Genomic DNA, 21,186 nt, shown 5'->3' with positions numbered 1-21,186 from the left:
AGACGGCGACCTTGTTGATGTGTTATAGTTGATCATGTGCTTGTACACATAAAATTAAACTTCTAACTTCTTAGTAATTATTCATCAAAAAAAACTTTTTAGTAATTAAGATTTAAGTCTATATATGTATATAACTACCATTATTTTTAGAGTATATTTGTTGACGTATTCTATGTTATATATCTCCGATTCTCCGCAACTTAACATACAATTATACTTCATATCACACATGACTAGAGAAGTAGTCTTTCATTAATTTATCCGAATAATAAATGCAGTATTTTAGTTTTTTATATAGGCGTGTAAATGATGTTTTTTTTTTCCTCATTGATGTTTAAATGAGAATTTGGATACTGATACTTAAATTTACACTATTTTTTAATTATTTTTTTTCAGCACACTTCAAATTGACCTGAAATCAACCTCAAGCCCTATTGTCAAAATAAATAAATAAATAAATGCCAAGCCCGACGCATTGGCGGATTTTCCACCCTTGCATCCATGTTAATTAAAGTCAATAATAATTTTTTAAAACTTCACATAAAATAAAGTCAATTGTTCGAAGTGGTAACTGAGTGGTAATTGATAAATGATTGTTAGGTTCAAACGCGGATTCGTATCATGGATTGATTGTGATGAGCTATATAGTTGTGGTGGATGTGTCATGTTTCATGCAATGTGCTTATTAGTTAGTTACATACACATTCGAAATTCATCAAGAAATGTGTCTTAGTGTCATTGTTCATGGTCGCTAAATAAGTATTTCCTCTGATCCCTTCTAAATTAGATGACATGTTTTGACATTTGACACTATTTATTAACTATGCTTTGACTAATATTTGTGATTTTTAGTAGTTTTTTTTAATGATATAATTAAAGATATATTGTTTTCAAAAAAAAAAAAAATTAAAGATATATTTTCTATCGAATTTTTAACAAACGTGATAAAAGAAACATGTTATCTACAAGGAAGTATATAGCATTTGGTAAAATTCATATATTTTGCTTTGGTGTTCATAATCCATATCCCAACTTGCATAGCTACATGTGCTATAGTCTAGAACTAGCTTAGGTGCGGTCCCGTACATACGATTACTAAAAAAAAATTATAATTGATTAAAACTATTATAATTATACTTTAATTAAATCGAGCCCTTTTCCTAAATAATGTTGGGAAATTATCTAATTCCCAAATTACAGCTACTCTTTTTTTAATTCCCATTATACCGTCCACGTCAGCTATGGAAAACAAACCAATTTTTTTTTTCTCGGTCCAGCAACAAACCGCTACTTCAAGTAGCGGTTTTCCTCAAAACACCGCTACTTGAAGTAGCGGTTTATGAAATAAAAAACCGCTACTTCAAGTAGCGGTTTATGGGTTTGTTTTGTAAGTTTTTCTTTAAAAACAAAATATCTGTAAATCAGTAATTAGTAAATACAAACCGCTACTTCAAGTAGCGGTTTTAATATGTAAACCGAAGTAGCGGTTTTCAGTAGCACACCGCTACTTGAAGTAGCGGTTTTCTAATAAACCCGTTTTTTTAAAAAAATTCCCACTGAACCGGTGACGTGGATGGTAGGGTGGGAATTAGAAAAAGAGTAGTTGTAATTTGGGAATTAGATAATTTCCCAACATTATTTTATTGACACGTGATTATTGCCTAGCAGTTCTAAATTTGTAATAATAATTATTGGTTTTTTTAATAAGAATTTTTTCATACATAAAAGTTATGATATATTCTTTTTATACTTTTTACTACTTTTTAAAAAATTGATTAGAGCTTTTATAATTTTTTTTCGATTTTTATTTTTACAACTTAAGATTAATTTTAATTAAAAATAAAATTTGGAAAAAACTTCTTGGCTAAATTTTATTTAAGGGAATGGCATGCAAGTAGAGTGTAACAATATGACCAACTAACCAGTAACCATTAGTCAATGCCCCAATGCCCAATGGTCATGGGTTAGAGAGAAAGAGAGAGTATGAGAAATTAAATGTGAATAAGGAGAAAGATAGAGAGTTTGATGACCAAGCAAATTAAAGTCATGATAAATTGATCATGACCAAATTCAATTCACGTTTTTAGTCATGTTGTAAGTCTTGTGAAATGTTGCAATGTGGCAAGAGGATTTACAACTTTACTTTTTTTTTTTAGTTATTTTACATTTATTTGAGAATAAGAAAAATTTAGTATGAGAAAAAAAAAAAATAGAGTGATCTCCCTGAAATTGGTTTTTACACAACAAAATTTCACAATTACTCTATTTTTGTTTAAAATTACCTATATACCGTCCACGCCAACTTATTAAAAAATCTGGTTCAGTATAAAACCGCTAATATTAATAGCGAATTTACCATCCATGAAACCACTAATTCAATTAGCGGATAGACATAAATTAGTTTTTTTTTTTTTGAAAAAAAAAAGAGCGAAGCCATACTAATCATGAAGTATAATAATGTTACACACACCTAAACTAATATCAATTTTGAATTTAATTAGCAATTACATCAATTATCAATTAATAAAAATGTATCAAATTAGGGCAATCTTTTTATTTGCGTAGATTGATTGTTGCTGACTTGCTGCCCTTGGTTGCGGGAGGCGGCGGTGCATAAGGCCTTACCATGGTAGCATTGATGAGGGAGGTTGTGCACCACGACAAGTGAGGAATAATACTAGAGAATAGAGCATTTTCTTTTCTTTTTTCATGGAATACTGATCAAATGGCTAGATTCGGAAAATTATGAATATGGCGAAACTCTAAAATGCTATTGAATTAGCGATAAAATAAAGCTCGGCTTATTTACTGATGTGGACATTGTGTAGGGAATTTTTATCAAAAAAAAATAGAGTTGTGATGGAATTTTGGTTTGTTTAAGCAATTTTCATGGAAATCACTAGAAAATTAGAATGTTAATCAAATAAAATTAGGTAGCTTATATATGTGATTACTTTGTCATAATGACATATTTGTACATGTTTAGGCATGTGTGAGCTAGAGTGGAATTGAAAGAGTTCAAAGTTTAGACAGATGATTATACTCTTTATTTGGTGCAAATTAAAAAAGGCCAAGCGTGAAAATTAAAACAAATAAATGCGACGTAGCCACACCTATCACATTCTCCCAAAGAAGATCAATTATTTTGATCGGAGGAACATTGAAATAATCATCCTCTCCTCTTGGATGAAACCTAATTGACAAGCTTATCTACTACTTTATTCTATCCCCTTATAATAACAGAATTAATGAGACTATGCTAATTCTGAGTGCATCATTTATAACGAGGGTGGGCCAACTCTCAAGTGTCTCTTGAGTTTATTAAAATTGCAAAGTAAATAATCGTGAATGCCATCCAAAGAAACCCTTGAAACGCTTATTTGGAGACATGTATACTCTAAGTATCAAGTATCTTAACATGAATGCTTAGAGAGACATGTGGCTTTAGGTACTCTAAGTTAATGGCATTCAAAGTTAATGTATCACTCTCAAACTCTAGCTATGAGCCTATCACAAAATTTGCATTCTAAACCAACATTACCATAAAATAATTCCATGCACCATTCAATATATGTCATCATATGCTTCATTCTAACCATTCTACACATATTGAGGTTGACGTTCATCAGTTAAGGTAAACCTATATTTCTCACACTCTTTTATTGCACTTGCCTCAAGACTATTAGTGTCAATAAGGGTATGTTCTGTTCAGCTTAATTTCAGTTCAATTTAGTTTAATTCAGTTCCTGATTTATTTCTCTCATAAACAATTCATTTCAGTTCAATTCAATAAATCGGGACAGGCCCTAAATCCTCGCTATATGCTTTAAAATAACAGACAACTGACATTGCATGCATAGTACGTAGACTAAACTCAAGATTAGAGAATAAAGCCAAAACTAAATATCTTATATACCAAGTACTCATGATTTTCCCTACTCTCATCACATGCTTAAATAGACTATCCTTAGGTAAAGTAAATAAATAAAAAAGCTAATGGCTTTGAGAGGGAAAAAAAAGAATTTATGCTAAAGACATTTAATCAAAGTGGTGGTGTCGAATCCAATAATAACAATAACTTATAAACATATACTATTATCACATTCTCTACCTCTTTCACAAAAGTATCAAAAAGAGTTAATGTGAATTTTCTCATTAATTTTATTTTCTTATTTTCATTTCATGAATAAACACTAGTAAAATAACCAATGTTACCGGTTTCAACATGATATTGGCTTGAAAATTTAGCTAGCATATGTCCGAAAAGCCCAACCCGACTCTGTCCACATATTCCAAGTAGATTTGACCCTATAGTTATTTTTATAATAAACAAGTCGATAAAAATCCAATGATTTGGTATTAGTAGAATAGTAGGGGAAGCACCAAAACAAACCCATAGAATTCTGAACTCTAGTTATTCAATTTTCATTCCTATATTTTTTTTTCAAATTCCTTTATTTACCTAAAATGACATATTCGGTTTTAAATAACATCATTTTACATAGATAAAACTACCAATCAGATGTTTCTCAAAAAAAAAAAAAAAAAAAAACCCTACCAATCGAACATTTGAAAGGAAAAATTGCCACCATTAATCCTAACTTTGCTCCATCCGACAATATTAATCCCAACTTCAATTTATTCACTATCACTCCTAACTTTAAATCATGTTAATTTTTATCACCCTTAAGTGACTTGAAACCGGTTAAAGAGGTAAACCATGCTAACTTGGGATTACTTGTACGCATGTTGCAACCTGATTGGTTAATAAGTAAAAAAAAAAAACACTCAAGACCCAACGACAACCTGCAACCACCCATTGCCAGCCATTATTCCCTTTCCCCCGGAGCACCGGCCACCAAAGCAATAGCCCCATGCCCCCATCGATCTCTTTTCTCTCGCGCACCAAAAAGCTGGGGAAAGGAAAGGGGGCATAATTAATGGGGAAAGGGGTCAAAATTCAATAGGGATGGAAGGTGGCTAGTCGGAATTCTACAGGGAAAGGAAAGGATGGCGAAATCCAGTGGGGAAGGGGTAGAAACGGACGGGGAAGAAGATGGAGGTGCGAAACGGCAGGGAACAGGGCGAAAACGGTGGAAGAATTGGGGAAGGGAGAATGTCGGCGATCGGAGTTAGCATCGTGGTTGCCGCCTAGCCGAAACGACAAGGGCTTTCTCCTTGCTGGCGATAGCAGAAGCCGCCTCCTACCGAAAACGACAGGGCGCCGCCTGACAAAGGTGTCTCGACCACCTTGCAACTGGGTAAAGGTTATTTTTTTTATTATTATTTAAAATTTTTTTTAGACCTATCATGTGTGGACACGTGGCTGGTAACTTACAATATTAAGTTGAATGATCGATCAAAATTAATAGGGTATAAAGTTGAGAGTGATAAAAAATAAACGAAATTTGAGATTAAACAGGGCAATTTTTCCCATTTGAAATTTATTCATCTTATCATCTCTCCTTTTCCCCCTTACAAATCACTAAGAATCTTTTATAGTGCAAAAATTCAAAGAATTTACTTTTTGAAAGAGAAAGGCATCAACATGAAAAATGCTTTTTGATGCTTTTTTTTAATAGCTCATAAATTAAATTCCAAATATAATTTTAATTATTACTAGTAACTAGTAATAAAAAAAATTTCCTACAATATTTCCCTCCAGAGTGTTAAGCTAACAGCAAAACCGAAAGACCTTTTCATTTATCAACCTTTCTTTGTCACTCTCATTACCCAAATCACTTTCAAATGGTTTCGTAAACTCAAAATACGAAATATTTCATTTGATTTTCGTGGGTTTTTTTTTTTTTTTTTGTTATTTTATTTATTTATTTATTTTCTTCGGAAATCTCTACAATCTTTACACTTGTATTTCTCTGGTAAGTTCGCCTGTTTCTTCTAATTTTTATTCGAAATTTTATTTTAATTTCTGATTTTTGTACTTTTCAACTGAATATTATGCATTTGTGCAATTATTGAGAATTAGAGTTAACTCCTTTTCTTAATTTTGGTTCATTTGCTTAATTTCTTGATGGGTATTTTGTTGAATCTGAAGTTTGGGAGATTTGGATGAATTTTATCGGTTAATTGATTGGACAGTTCGATTAAATGATAGTTCTTTCTTGTGCTTTTGGGTTGATATGATGTTTGTAGAAAGCTCTAGTTTAATTCCTTTATAATTGGAGACATTGATTAATGAACGAAATGATGAGCATATTTAAGAATGCTTGTTTTTTTTCTTCTTCTTCTGGGTTTTGACCTTTTTGTTATATTGAGCTTTCTGTATGATTCATACACTGAAGAAATTGGAAAGTATTGTTCTTTACCTTGATTGATAGCAATGGTACCTTGCATTTGGAAGGTGGAAAATGTCATGGGTTGGTTTTGTTGAAGGATTGACTTGTTTTAGGTTTGATTTGAATCATGGTATTGTTGGTTATGTTACTTGGACTCGAGTACTTGGGTCAGACAAAAGCAGTCTCCAAGTATTAAACTCGACTATTTATGAATAATTTCTATGAGTGTTGTCTAACATGAAGTGTCAAGTGTTCATACCAAAATTGGAGGGTTGAGGATGTTACATGAGTATTTGTTGAAACCCATTGTAGCCCACTTGTGAGTGTCCCACATTGGAGAAATAGGAGAGTTGGTTCCACTTTATAAGGTAGAGGAGTTACTCCTACTATTGCCAATTGGTTTTAGTATGAAAGCTCCAAAGCCTTGTTTGTGGACCAAACTCTTCTCCTCCTTTGTTCGGGTTGCCCAGGCCCATTTCATATTGTTTCTAAATTTAACATGGTATCAGAGCCCAGGTTTGTTGGGCCGTAGGTTTGTTGGGCCGTTTATAACTGGGCATTTGTCAAGCCACTGGTTAAGGGGCCTCTATTGGATGTTCATTCCCAAAGAGGATTTATATTGTATCTTCTGGTGTGCTCTAAGTTCTAAAGACACTCACAAGTGAGGGGGAGTGTTGAAACCCATTGTAGCCCACTTGTGAGTGTCCCACATTGGAGAAATAGGAGAGTTGGTTCCACTTTATAAGGTAGAGGAGTTACTCCTACTATTGCCAATTGGTTTTAGTATGGAAGCTCCAAAGCCTTGTTTATGGACCAAACTCTTCTCCTCCTTTGTTCGGGTTGCCCAGGCCCATTTCATATTGTTTCTAAATTTAACAGTATTTGAGGTGCAATGAGGGGTATATGCAGCACATGTTATTGGCGATGTCATGAAAACTTGGATATTGTACACTAGAATGAGGTGTCTGACTAAAATAGGTTTATTGAAATTTTGTAAATGATGTTTGATTAGAATGGACTTATGCTGTAGGGTGAGAAAAATTCAATACTCCTCTTCATGGGCACAAATGTTATGTTGTTTGAATTTGTGCTCATGTGAATAAGTACAAAGTTTATAGCTGTTTTCTTATTTCCTTAAATGTGTTTGAATTATAATTAGCAATATTTTGTTTGCTTACTTGATACATCATTTATTTGAGCACCATAAGAAGATACATACAGGTCATGTGACTAAGTTCATGCCTACTCAACATTAGTCTGGTGTTTTCCATCCTTTCTTTTAATATTATCTCTTTATCAGTTGATGTCTGTGTTGTGCTCACTGCTCAGTATCTTTTGTTGTGCCATAGTCTTCTCAAGCCCTGTTATTTTGGTTTGTCTGGAAATATTGAGCTCTATATCAGATAACATATGCGCCCAATTTGAATGACTTACTTGGTCCCCTTTTCAGATAGTTAGTGTGTATGTGTACTGTTGGTATCGGTGTGAGAAGGGATGAAAGTTGGAGTCATGAATAAGCTCAGGCGCCGTAAGCAGTCTAATGAGGTTGGTTTGTTTCTTAATGTGTTTTCTGAATTCATTTAGATGTACACGAAAATTGTCCTGTTCCAAATTTTCATTCCTTTGTACTGGGATTATTTTATTTCCATTACTTTCGTTCTCTTGATTGCTAAACTCATTTTTCATTGAAATTATCTGTTGAATTGCCTCTATAAGGCTATAAGCCATTCTAACTCATCTCTCATTTCAAAATTGATGAAATATTCCCCATTAGAATCCTGCTGATGACACTAAACCAAATGGGGGGAATTTACTTGTCAATGATCGTAACAAGTACAAGTCAATGTGGATCCGTACACATTCTACCCTTTGGATGATTGGGGCCTTTGTCCTCATCATCTACATGGGCCATCTTTATATTTGTGCCATGGTGATGCTGATCCAAATCCTGATGGAAAAAGAGCTGTTTAATCTGCTAAGGAAGGTCCGAGAGGATCGAGATCTTCCTGGTTTTCGGCTATTAAATTGGTGAGAGTTTCAAGTTCATAAGATCTAGATTGAATTGCCTAGAATATCTTTAATAGCAAATGAAAGCATGGCGTTCTAATTCTGTATGTGCTATTTTACCTTTTCAGGCACTTTTTCTTCACTGCAATGTTGTTTGTCTATGGTCGATTCCTCAGTCAGCGGCTTGTCAATACTGTCACTTCAGACAAAGTATTGTATAGGCTTGTTAGCATTCTTATAAAATACCATATGGTTATCTGTTATTTCTTGTATATCGCAGGTTGGTCAGCTTTCCTTTTTGTTTTCTTGTTTTGCAAATGAAGACACGATTGATTAATTAATTGGGCTACAGTATAATTGCAAGCGTGTAAGGTTTTTTTTTTTTTTTTTTTCTTCCTAGCCCCAAGTGTTCTAGTTGTCTGGAATCTGTCCCTTTACACTGTTTGCTGAGTATATCCTCCAAAAGTGGAAGACAGGAAGTATTGTTGCTTGAGATTGTGATATTGTAAGAGACATGCATCCCATCTATGTTGATGTTTCTAATCAATAAATACTATTCCTTATGTTACTCGAACTTGGTTGTTCTTGTCAGACACCTTTATTTTCCAAGTGTTGGACTTGACTATTTTGTGAAAATTTCCCATGATTTTAGTTTGAAATGAAGTGTCTCCATACCCAAGTTGAGTGTTGAGTATCTGACATGGGTACAAGAGTGAGTAATATAGATGTCTAATTGTCTATTCCCTTATTATAGTTTTCAATCTTTTCTAACCAATTCTGCTTGTATGAACCTGATTGCATTCAGCCTTCAAAGTATAATTTTTTATGCTTCATATTCAATATGCAGATGTTGGGATATGCATAAAGCAAAACTAGAAAATAACCCATAGGATTTATATCTTGTTGGACTGTTTGTGAATTATGATGGGGGGAGGTTGTACTCAAATCTCCGAAAAAAATAGTAGAAGTGTTTTTTTTAATAATCCTTTGTCAATAGAAGTGCTACCAAAACTTATTTTATGAGGAATAATATTTAACTTTAGTCACAACTGACAAGTGGATATACTTAAATACTTTGTATGAGTATTTTATTTTTATTTTTTATGAAAGTACTTATCTACGAAGTATGAACTTTGTCAGAATGGATGTCTTTATCCTTGTTAGCCTATTTAATTATGTTTAAGTGGCATCTGAATGTTTTATCATGAGGAGCGATTTCAAAGGGGAATCAATATATAAGTGTTTTGGCCGTAAGATTTGATAATTGTAAATTATGATATTGAAGTATTATGCTCCGTGAAAATTTACCACTAATTGTCTATCTTTTTCTATTTGATATGCATTTTTTATCTGGTAAAAAAAGTTGCTGAAGTTAATTTGCAATTGACTTCAGGTTTTGTGTGGTTTATTCTCTCTCTGAAGAAGAAGATGTACAAGTATCAGTTTGGCCAGTATGCATGGACGCACATGATACTTACTGTTGTGTTCACACAGTCATCATTCACGGTGGCCAACATCTTTGAAGGAATGTTTTGGTAAGAGAACTTTCAGTACACAGTGAAAGATGTAAATTAACTATTTTATTTTCCCAATCTAAGATAAATTGCCTACAGTTTATGGCAATCTTTTCTTTTTTCTCTTTGGCAAAAAAGTGTGAAGATGAATCGTTCTGTCGTTTTGTATCTTTATCACAATTTTCTAAAGCATGGCCTGGTCTCCTTGTGTGACTCAACTTTAACCATATGTGCATGCAAGTCTATAAGAAATTACCAAGTGAGAAATCTTGTTAGATTTGTCTAAATGTCAGGTCTATCTAATCCATGGAATTAAAAAGCTCTTTTGACAATAAGAAAATGATAATAAGACATTTTGACATGGTCGAGTTTGAATATATTCTGGTTTGGTCTAATCTGGTCATATTACAGGAATAAATAATAAGCTTCTGAATAAGGTGAAGAGAACATAGCCTTTGTTATATCTTATTACTAAAGATGCATTGAAAGAAAGCTACATTACCTTTTTCAAAAGAAAAAAGAAAGGAAAAAGAAGCGAAGATGTATTGTTTCATCCTTTAGTCTGAAACTGAATGACGCTGGTGTATGCATAATTCTATTTTTAGTTCTTTGTTTGGATTCTCATAAAAGCTCAGTAGAATGTAAATGGATGAGCTATGACCTTGCAAGATAATCTGTCTCAGTGTCGGCGCCTTATTTTTAGTATCATTATCATAGTCCCTAGCTTTCTTGTCCTTAAAGGCTATCAGTGAGCAGTATCGGAGCAATGTAAATCTGGTGCTTCAAGTATTTTTCATCTATCTGGATCCAAATGTGTAGTTCTCCAGATGGTTCTGGGTTCCTGCAGAGGAAGGAGTGAAGGACTATATATGTTGGGAGCAACACTTTCATGTAAGCGGGTTTACTTGGTCAGAAGCTCAAAATGAAATCTAAATCTAAGCCGAGCTCTCCTATTTTATTTAACCAATTGGTGCCTTTTAAAAGGCATGCACTGAGGTGATAGGTATCCTAGAGCCTTGGAACAAGTACAGGGGTAAAGGCATTATTTTTTAATAAGAACATATTCAATAGGATCACATATTAAAGCGGTCATGATATTTAATTACACGGAACACTTTAAACTTTAAAGGATATGGCGTGGGTTTTACTCTAGACCACCTCACTGGCCCTAGAGGTTACCATCTTTTTAGCCTCAAGCATGCCTTTTCATACACTGTGAACAACCATTTTTCTTTGCTTCTACATCTAATTGTTGTTGTTTGCATAAGAGTTTCACTCAGAAATAATTTATTTAGATTAAAGATTTTTGTTACCTTTGTTCTTGTTACTTTAAAGTACAAAGTATACTGTGTCTGTATTTTCTTAAAATCCTTATTCTTTCTCTTGCTTATATTTGTTCAATTGTGCCATTGAACCTTTCCTGTTAGAAGGAAGTAGAAGCGTGACACTGTGGTGAGCTTTAGTTTGTGAATTCTGTATACACTTTTGGATTCTGTGTTTCTCATGAATAAACTATTAGCACCAAAAGTTGAGAATGCTGTGTGAAGATTATTGAAACTTCTCTGTCTTTTGAATATTAACAACACATTCTTCAAATGATTTTAATATATTTTCAGACTATAGTTTGTTCCTGGGTGTGATAAACTATGATATTCTATGATTAATTAAAAGCCTTTTTTATTCGTAAGGCTAAGATATCAAAATTAGAGGATCTGGCAAAGCCTTTCATACATAATGTTGACTTACTAGGATAAATGTGATTGTGACTTTGACAAGAGATTTTGTGTTATGGCCTTGTTCTCCCTGCTGATGTATCATGGCTTCTACGATGAATTGTCATCCTTCATTCTTATAGACTGCTACATATTATCTTCTTTCTTTCTGCTGTTGAGGACAATAACTCAGTCTGATATGATTGCAGGTTTCTTCTTCCTGCATCACTTATCGTCATAAATGACATTGCGGCTTATTTATTTGGGTTTTTCTTTGGAAAAACTCCTCTGATTAAGCTTTCTCCTAAGAAAACTTGGGAAGGATTTATTGGGGCTTCGGTTACAACCATCATTTCAGCATTTTTGGTCCGTACTATTCAAATTTTGGCATGCATTTCAGCTTTTTGACCTGTTTGGATTTATTTTACTTGTCCTTGTGCTGCAAACATAGGATCCATTTAAAAGCATAAGTTAACCCTGGCATAAAGTTGAATCTCCCTTGAGGAGACTATAATGTTCTTTACTTCTATTTCACGTATGGATCTGTTAAACTTTTTATTTTATTGCAGCTTGCAAATGTCATGGGTCGGTTTGAGTGGCTAACATGTCCACGAACGGTATATATTTTTGTTGCTTAATGTTAAAGGATTTTCTAAGAAATCAAAATATATCTCTTGACTAATTGTTGTATTTTTCTTTGGTATATATGAAGGACTTGTCTACTGGTTGGCTTCACTGTGATCCTGGGCCGCTGTTTAAGCCAGAGTATTACCACTTACCAGGATATATTGCAAACTGGGTAAGATACGTACATTGTTTTCAGTGTTATGCTTCAAATTATATTGTACTTAGTTGTATGTTATTGGCTGCTGTTTTTTGTTTGTCCTAATTGCTAAAGGTGGTGCTGGAGTAACCATGTCAGCTTCTCCAGGGGCGGAACCAGAAAATGTTTATTAAGGGGGCCAAATTTAATATATATAGTATTGTACTTGAATTAAAAAAAAATCTACATAATGCAAATATTTGAAAATGAAAATTTAATGCCGGAGTAGTAGTTAAACCTTTATGAAATAGTATAATTGGTACAAGTAAGTATTGCAAAGTAAAATAAAAAATGAAAGTGTAGGGGGGTAGGTTTCGAACTTGGGGTGGAGATTGGAGAATAGATCTCACTACCAACTAAAACCAATTGAGCTAAGTAAAATCGTAGTAATACTTATGCAACATTTAATACATAATATCAACCAAGGGGGAGGCCATGGCCCACCCCAGCCCCCCTTGGTTCCGCCACTGAGCTTCTCATTCTAATGTGGTCTTATAGCTTCATACTGATCAGTGACAACTTATATAACATCAAAAGTTTCGGATAACTTGTTCTGGTTTCATCCATTTTCATGCATGTCTTGGGCAGCAGTATGTTTGGAGTTACATTTCACTTAAACAATTCACTGAAGAGTGCTATTTTGACAATGAGAGCTGACTGCTTAGGAATTCTGTTTGAGATTGGTCTTTTTGTGCCATCTGAAGTAACTCTTCATTACCAAAGGATTTCTACGTTCCAGAATTTATGTTTGACTTCAAGCCCAGAGAAATTGACACTTTTGTCAGCAATCTCTTAAAAAATCATGATGAGAGCTAGACTGCGAGTGACCAGCTTTAACCCAGTGTGCTGTTGGTGTATGTGGATAGCTATTCTTCGTTTTGATGAAAAAACCCTTCAGCTAACGGTGGTTAACTTGGTTAGTTGATTTTTAAAAAAGAACTGATGGAAGGAGGTGAGAATGTGAGATTTGCCGAAGGTGTGTGAGGTGACAATAACTGTTATATTTCATAGCACCTGTTCAGAATTTTGGTCATTGTTCGCATTCAAATAATCATACTTTTGTCTCAGTCAAGTGGGCATTGAACTTGGGCATTAAGGTTCTTGATCCAACACCATATATGTTAGGATGTTTCTCATCACTTCCATTTTAATATAATACTGATGATATCAGACATTAAATTAATCATATATTTGTCCTAAACATTTTAAGAATTTTATCTACTGGCAAGAGCATAGATTTCAGGCTGTCTGATTTTTTTTTTTTTTAATGCGGCCTTTTTAATAAGCTCCATCATGATTACATGACAATTATATCACCTCGAACTACATGTTAAGTTTCCTCTTCTAGATAAGGAGTGAATTTCTGGAGATTGGTATGTTCTGTAAAAAGTTAGTTTTACATGACTTATTGCTACAGCAGGAAGTTTCATTCAATAAGATTATCGAACACTTTGTAAGAAACTGCCAGGCAAGCTGTGATAAAACCTGTTATCATAAGGGCTCCATGTTGAACTAATACCTCTTATTCTTTGAGTAATTTTATTTGTGATGGAGTTAAAAGCCTTAATGTTTGAATCTTCTTGTTAAGCTATTAAATTAAAATTTCTTTGTGCCAAAGTCGGAGAAAGATCAGCAAGTTGTATTGAAGCAAACACCTAGTTACCTTGTCAAGCTATAATATAAATTGGGTTGACTAGGATCTTAAGTATTATGCTCTATAGTGTTAAGTATCACAAAATCTAAGAGACGTGCCTCATTATTCTGTAGTTAAACAAAGAATTGGTACTCATTTGACAAATTGTATGTTGAATAGATGACAGGGACTTAGAGAGCATAACGATGTTGCTGTCTGTTTTGTAAGGATGATATCCTGTGCTTTTTTATTTTCTGTTTTAACATCTTTGGTATTCCATATGTTTTATAGAATATGTTGGCATCAAAGTATCGTGGATCTCAACACTTGCTTCATTGACACTAATAATGCTCTTGCCTATGAAGACACTTTTATTTTGGGATTGATAAAGCCTTACTCCTGGAGTCATGGCTACTAAAATTAGATGTTGCTATGAAATATTGCAGGAGATATTATGAATTCCGAATTTATTGTCATTGTATCTTTTGCAGATCCCTTGGAAAGAAATTCCCATCATGCCGGTTCAATGGCATGCTTTGTGTCTAGGCCTCTTTGCATCAATCATAGCACCTTTTGGAGGATTTTTTGCCAGTGGCTTTAAAAGAGCATTCAAGATCAAGGTTCACTCGCATTACTTTGACTTTACACACAGATGTAAAGCCTCCACAATATCTGATTACAACCCTTTTTCTTGTGACAGGACTTTGGTGATAGCATCCCTGGACATGGTGGAATTACTGACAGAATGGATTGTCAGGTATGCTGCAAAATATATTTGTTACTAATTGAATCTGTTTAATTTATAAAATTATGGTATGCATTCTGGGGATTGCATAGTCAATTAATTGAAAATCCGAAGTCTGCACAGTATCATATGCAAAGTATATGTTAAGTTTAGCAGTCAATTGTGCATCCATTATAATTTTAATTTATTATAATTCTCAATGGTAACACTTAAACTTTTTAATTTTCTTAGTGGTAAATTGCAAAAATTCTTATTATCATTGATAAACTTTAATTTATTATAATTTTCAATGGTGAACTTAATGGAGCAATTTAGTTAATATTAAACCATGGTTAACATCTTCTTAGTTAAAATCATAAACCATGGTTAGTTTTATTATTTTTTTAATAATTAACTTAAATTTAAAAATTAAAAAAAAAAAAAAAAACCCACCCCTTCCCCGAACAACATTCACCACGCCGGCGCCGGCAACCCACCTCATGCCCCAACCCATTCCGACGCCCAACCACCTCCCTGACTGGCGCCTCGGCCTCCCCAGCCCGCCGCGCCTATCCCCTATCCCTGAAACCCACCTCCCTTTTCCCCGAAAACCCTAGAAACCACCCTCGAAATCCCCATCCGACTAATACCCCACCATCAAAAACGTTAATCGGGCTTTTCCCACCTTCGAAACCGATTGGTTTCAAAAACCACGGCCTTCGTCTCGAAGCAGCGTCGTTGAATTTCGCCACAAAAACCGATGATTTTGTCCTGATTTTCGCCGGTGATTTTCGATGGTGGTTTGGGTCGTGGGTTTGGGTCCGATTTGGCGAAGGAGAGGGAATTGGGAAATCAGGGAAGGGGAGTCCGATAGGAGAGGGGTTCCAAGTGTGGTTGCGGATTTCAGGGATAAGGAATGAAAGGCTGGCGAATTTTGGGAGTGGGGGATGAGCGGCTGGCGGTTTTCAGAGGTGAGGGATGAAAGGTTGGTGGTTTTCGAGGGTGGAGGGTGAGCGGCTAGTGGTTTTCGGGGGTGGGGGGATGAGCGGCTGGCGGTTTTCAGAGATGAGGGATGGTCGCCGGCGTTAAGGGGTTTGGGTGCCAGCAACGGTGGGTGGAGTCGGCAATGAAGTGCGGTGGAGCTGGCGGAGGGGAGGGGGCTGGGGTTAGCTGGGGCACCAGTGGGTGGGGTTGGGGTTTTTTTTTTTTTTAAATAAAAATAATTTCATTATTTACAAAAATATAAAAACTAACTATGGTTAATGTGTTTAAATTAAAATAAGTATTATCTTTGGTAATCAAAACTTAGGTTTACCAAAGATAATAAAATTTTTTGTAATTCACCACTGAGAAAAGTAAAAAGTACGGTGTTACCAAAGAGAATTTCCCAATAAAATTTTATAATAATTCGGTATTTAAACATGAGTGTTTTTATAATTTTTTCAGATGGTAATGGCCGTCTTCGCATATATCTACCATCAATCCTTTGTTAAGTCACAAAGCCTCTCAGTTGAGTCTATCTTGGACCAGGTAGTTTTCCCTTTGTTCAGATACATAATAGGAAGGTTTTTTTTTGTCTGTTGTTAAAGTTATTGCATGAAGTCTTTATACTGACATCATTTCTTTGGTAGATTTTGATGAACCTTACATTTGAGGAGCAGCTTGATCTATACCGGAAGCTTGGAGAAATCTTGCAGCAGAAAAGATTTGGACAACATTAAAATTCACGCTATTGCTTTGAGGTTTGTTCTTCTTCCCTTCCTATATGCTTTTAAACGGCAAGATGTGGTCTGTCTTACTTGTGACTCACCATTCCAATATAACTGACAACTCAGAAGAACAATCGTACTGTGCTTTCCTTGTGAGCATTTGGTACTAGTCCAGTGAATCACTTTGATAGCTTTGCTGGATTATGTTGCCTTTGTCCTTATACTTGATTGACTTCTTCTTCATTTGAAGATTAGCGGGAGAAGCTGTTGGTAATCAGTGAACTGCTATCTCAACTCATGATTATATTAGAGGGCTGGTATTTGTCGAGTTAGGACACTTCATTAGGGCTTGGCTTGGATCTTCTTTGGAATATGATATTGGTAGCAGTTGCATTGTACATGTGGAAGAACTAGGAGTTTTTTGTTAGTCATTGTACACTAGAGTGTATCATATAATCTTTATCTGGGATTCATTTTCCTGGTATTTTGTCTAAAATAGTTTTCATTGTTTTTAGGGTTTTTCTTAAAGATATATTCTTGCAATACCATTCATTGACCATTGTTGGTGCTGTGGTTCCTTGCATTCCATTAACAATTATGATTGTTTTGTGGTGTACATTTCCCCATTTGCTCTTGTTTGCTTTGCACTAAAAAATGCCAATAATTTCATCAAATAAAAGATGCAACCCTGAACTTCAAGATTTCTGCTGCAACATTTTCTGAAGGAAACTTCAGTAATTCACCCACTGAGGCATCGACTGTCCGTTGCAAGCTTGACACATTGAGCGTGGTGCTAGTGACCAATTGACCATTCCCTTACCATGTAACTAACGGTAACAACCGATATTACCCAATCCCTAGTCGAGGAAACCAACCCAGCCAAGAGCCAACCAGAGTCACGGTCGCAACTTGCAAACAATCCTCTTCTACGCCGTGCCAGGATATATGATTCCTTCTCGGCCGACTTCATACCCATCTCACCCCGACTCCCTGCCTGAGCCACCCTTACAAAAACTAGGTCATGATGCTCAGCTTCACGCTAGTTATATGAACTTGGGTACCTATGTCCGACTCAGCTATTTTGTAAAAAAGATTTCATGATTTTCAACTAAAAGTGAATTAGTGAAGTATTCGAGTGTCATATTATGTCCAAGTGTTGACGGCCCGATATGAATAGTTGAGGTGATACGAAGAATATATTTAACATAGCTTCACGTCAAACCAATTGAACCAACCAGCATTATAGTCTTCGTTTTAAAACCAAAATGATACACAAAGTACTATAATAAAAACTTATGTCCAAGTATCAATGGTCCAACATGAATAATTGTGGTGAAACGAAGAATCTATTTAACATAGCTTCACATCAAACCTATTGAACCAACCAGCATTACAGTCTCCGTTTTAAAACCAAAATGATAAACCTTAGAACTATAATAAAAACGTATCAAATATTTGAAAACGTATCATAAAGTTAATTTTATAATGAACAAGAAAAACGTTTAGTACTATGATTAAGGTCCTCGACATATCTGTCCATTTGATGCTTGCGGAGAACTAAGAAAAATAGTACATAAAACCAAATAGAATATATTCATACATTCGTTTTGTTATAATTAAACATGTAATTAATTAATTAGAAGATTGCAACTTTACGCATCCTTTTGCATTGTTTATGGTTTATACATCTTGCAAGTCAAGATTGAACTTTTTCACCATTTGTTAAATAGTACTGTATTGCTTTTCAAGCTCACTGTTTTTTTGGTTCAATATATGTGGGTCAAACACTTGGGACTAGAGGGGAGGGTAACTTACCCCCAAGTACTTTCACTTGGCAACCCTACAAAACCGATACCTCTTATAGGTTTAGCCAGTCCAACTCCGCAGGTCAGTGCTTGAGAGTAGATGGGAGAGGTAAGAGAATCCCCCTACTCCTAAACATTTTGCAGTTAATGGGGCTTGAACTTGTGACCTCAAACTCACACACCAACTCCAAGCTTGGTAATTGCAATGTACTCCGTACTTAGTAAAAACACGAAATACTCTGTATAAATTAAGTGAATACGGAGTATTTAAATATGGTACTGTATAAAAGTACTCTGAATCCCAGCAAAATACTAGGGAATCAAACAAGATTTGGACTTAAGTGAAAAAGAAATGCAGTCAACATCATATGCTCCTTCTAAATGGAAGAAATGTCTTACGAAAAGGCAAATAGACCACAAATCACTATATCACGTACCAAGTATTTTAGACCAAGAATTTCAATAAATTTCTTTTGCCTAAGTTCACGCATTAGAGATCAGAATACAAATAGGGGGTTACAACATGAATTAGGACCGTCTTATTATTATAAGACCACTTTGTACATGAACTAGGTCAAGAGAAGAGAGAAATTAAAATAAGTTCATATGTTTACAGTGACTCATAAAAGTAGCTAATACAGTTTTATGATGAGGAAAATAATTCTACACAAATATTCTCTTATTGATATTTAACTTTGGTATAACTAGCTATAGAAAGGGTCAAAGGGTGGTTATGATGTAAATGAGATCCGATTTCAAGTTTTGCATGTGATTAATTTTAAAATCGTGCAAAAATCAGTAAATGAGTCGAACATATATTCAAGTACATATGGAATTAATATATAGAGTATAATTAAAATCAGCGATAATATAATTAAAATGCCAAGGCAGGAGTAGTTCAGTTAACTTTTGGCTGATTGACTTTGGTTATGTAAATTATGTTTTTAAGTAATTGTCCTTTCTTCACAATCGTAAGTGTTGATATCAGCAAAATTGGCAAACACTTAACTGCATGATTTACATGAATTCAATATACTCTATTAATCTACTTTCTTCACAAATCGTAAATAGCTCTCTATGTTATTCTTATAGCAATGATTTACATGAATTCAATACACTCTATTAATCTACTTAACTTTTGACATGTTCACATTTATTGAATTGAGCTTAATTGAACTGATTGGAACTGAACTGAACTGAATTGAGCTGAACTGATTGGAGCTGAACTGAAATGAATATTTTATAAGAGAGGGATATTAAGAGCTGAACTGAACTGAACTGATTGGAGCTGAACTGAATTGAACTAAACTGAACTAAAATTAAGTAAATGTGAACATACCCTTTCATATAACTAGCCAATTGCAATTATTAACCATATTATATATATATATATTATTATTTTGAGATAAGCTTCTTCAAAACGTTCATATAGTTTGAGGAAAGCTTTAGGGCATAATATCAGGTATTTTGTTGTTGCCTTAACTAAACAACTATTTAGTGCCGTCCCTAATTAAATATTATATTAGTCGGTGGAAATTTGGCATGGTGATGGGCTAATCATGAATTAATAATTAATTGATTAGGATTATTAGGAAAATGTTTCTGGATTGTTCTTCCAATAGTTACTATTATGTGGATTAACATAATATATTAATAGTTGAAGTTATGTATTAGTAAGTGTGATATCTCATTGATACATATAATAAAGGGCAAAGGAAATATACTTGACCCGAAATAAATCACCATTCAAAGTTCATTTTCTGTAAAAGAATTTGATAATTGTCAAATCTTAGATTTGTTATTCTACTTACTTAGCTAGTGTGCATGATTAAGAGAAACAAGCATACAATAATGCAAATCCTAAATTACGGAAAAATAAAATTTTCAAAATTTTGCAAGGTAAGAAAACATTATTACAAGGGTACATATGTCTGTGGCTGAGTGGCTCTGTGCCCTCCGGAGTGATGTTAAAATATAATTTTTTTTATTTTTTTATTTTTTATTAGGGATTAATAATGGCTATATACAATCCAAAATTACAATGAAAATTCAAAAGTACGTTTTAAATTTTAATGGAGTCAATTGATCTCATCAAAACTTATGACGTAGCTTCGCCTATGATGTGGTACATATTAAAGCAATCACATTATAACAATTTTTTTTTACTAAACATTCAGTTATGTTAACAATCTAGCTTCCTGTATTATTTTTCTATATGTAACAATAATCACAGATTGTTTTAATTATTAGTATAGAGTGAGCTACAAAGAGCAAATAATGTATATAAAGTACTAGATTTGATCTTTGACGTATCACTTTGAATAATTTAACCAATTAAACTAATTAACATCCATAATAACACTATATAATACGAAGTATGATACTAGGTGCTCGTATATGCACATATATATTTTAATTAGATGAATTTATAGCCAGAATTAATTTCTTTTTATGTGGCATCATCATGTGGATTTGAGCATTTTAGCCATACATAAATCATCTTTGGATTTTGTTAATTTAGGTTGATCTTGACGTCTTTGGAACCCTACCCTCCCAAACAATCGTCATTAATTCACTTGATTGTTTGTAAGTGCACTCAGTGGCGGACCCAGGAATTTCTGACCGGTGAGTCACAAACTCACAATCGATAACCAAATATGTAAAAAAAAAATTTTTTACCAAAATTCCCAAAAAAAATTATTTTCAAAGATCATCCAAATAGAAAATTGACAAGATTACAATACTAACTAACATTTAACAAGCTTAAAATTGACAAGACTAAAATTAACAAACTAATAATTTTTTTTTTTTTTTTAAAAAAAAAAAAAAAGACTTAGAAATTTTTTTGGGCCCTGGTGAGTCATTTGACCCACCAGGCACAAGGCCAAGTCCGCCCCTGAGTGCACTATCTCCATAATCCGACATATTGACAGAATATACTAATTAATGAAATTCTCTTAATA

General features: G+C 34.1%; 1 protein-coding gene across 3 annotated transcripts; it reads left to right on the top strand.

Moving 5' to 3' along the window:
* The first annotated feature begins 5,642 nt into the window (after positions 1 to 5,642).
* On the top strand, positions 5,643 to 17,036 carry LOC110703293 (phosphatidate cytidylyltransferase 1-like). Of its 3 annotated transcripts, none has more exons than XM_021881079.1 (13): positions 5,643 to 5,879; positions 7,747 to 7,841; positions 8,071 to 8,324; positions 8,432 to 8,583; positions 9,697 to 9,838; positions 11,739 to 11,895; positions 12,099 to 12,146; positions 12,242 to 12,328; positions 14,477 to 14,605; positions 14,686 to 14,742; positions 16,156 to 16,239; positions 16,341 to 16,451; positions 16,674 to 17,036. In XM_021881079.1, exons 2-12 carry the CDS (start codon positions 7,791 to 7,793, stop codon positions 16,428 to 16,430), a joined length of 1,251 nt encoding a protein of 416 aa, XP_021736771.1. In that variant the 5' UTR covers positions 5,643 to 5,879; positions 7,747 to 7,790; the 3' UTR covers positions 16,431 to 16,451; positions 16,674 to 17,036. The 3 variants fall into 3 exon arrangements, with proteins under 3 accessions (XP_021736771.1, XP_021736769.1, XP_021736770.1); XM_021881077.1 differs by having other exon boundaries at positions 16,669 to 17,036; XM_021881078.1 differs by having other exon boundaries at positions 16,545 to 17,036.
* Positions 17,037 to 21,186: the final 4,150 nt, after the last annotated feature.

This window comes from Chenopodium quinoa, unplaced genomic scaffold (assembly GCF_001683475.1).
Source record: "Chenopodium quinoa cultivar QQ74 unplaced genomic scaffold, ASM168347v1, whole genome shotgun sequence".
Classification (NCBI taxonomy): domain Eukaryota; kingdom Viridiplantae; phylum Streptophyta; class Magnoliopsida; order Caryophyllales; family Amaranthaceae; genus Chenopodium; species Chenopodium quinoa.
The sequence above is the reverse complement of the archived record's forward strand: the minus strand, read 5'-3'. Positions and strand labels throughout refer to the sequence as shown.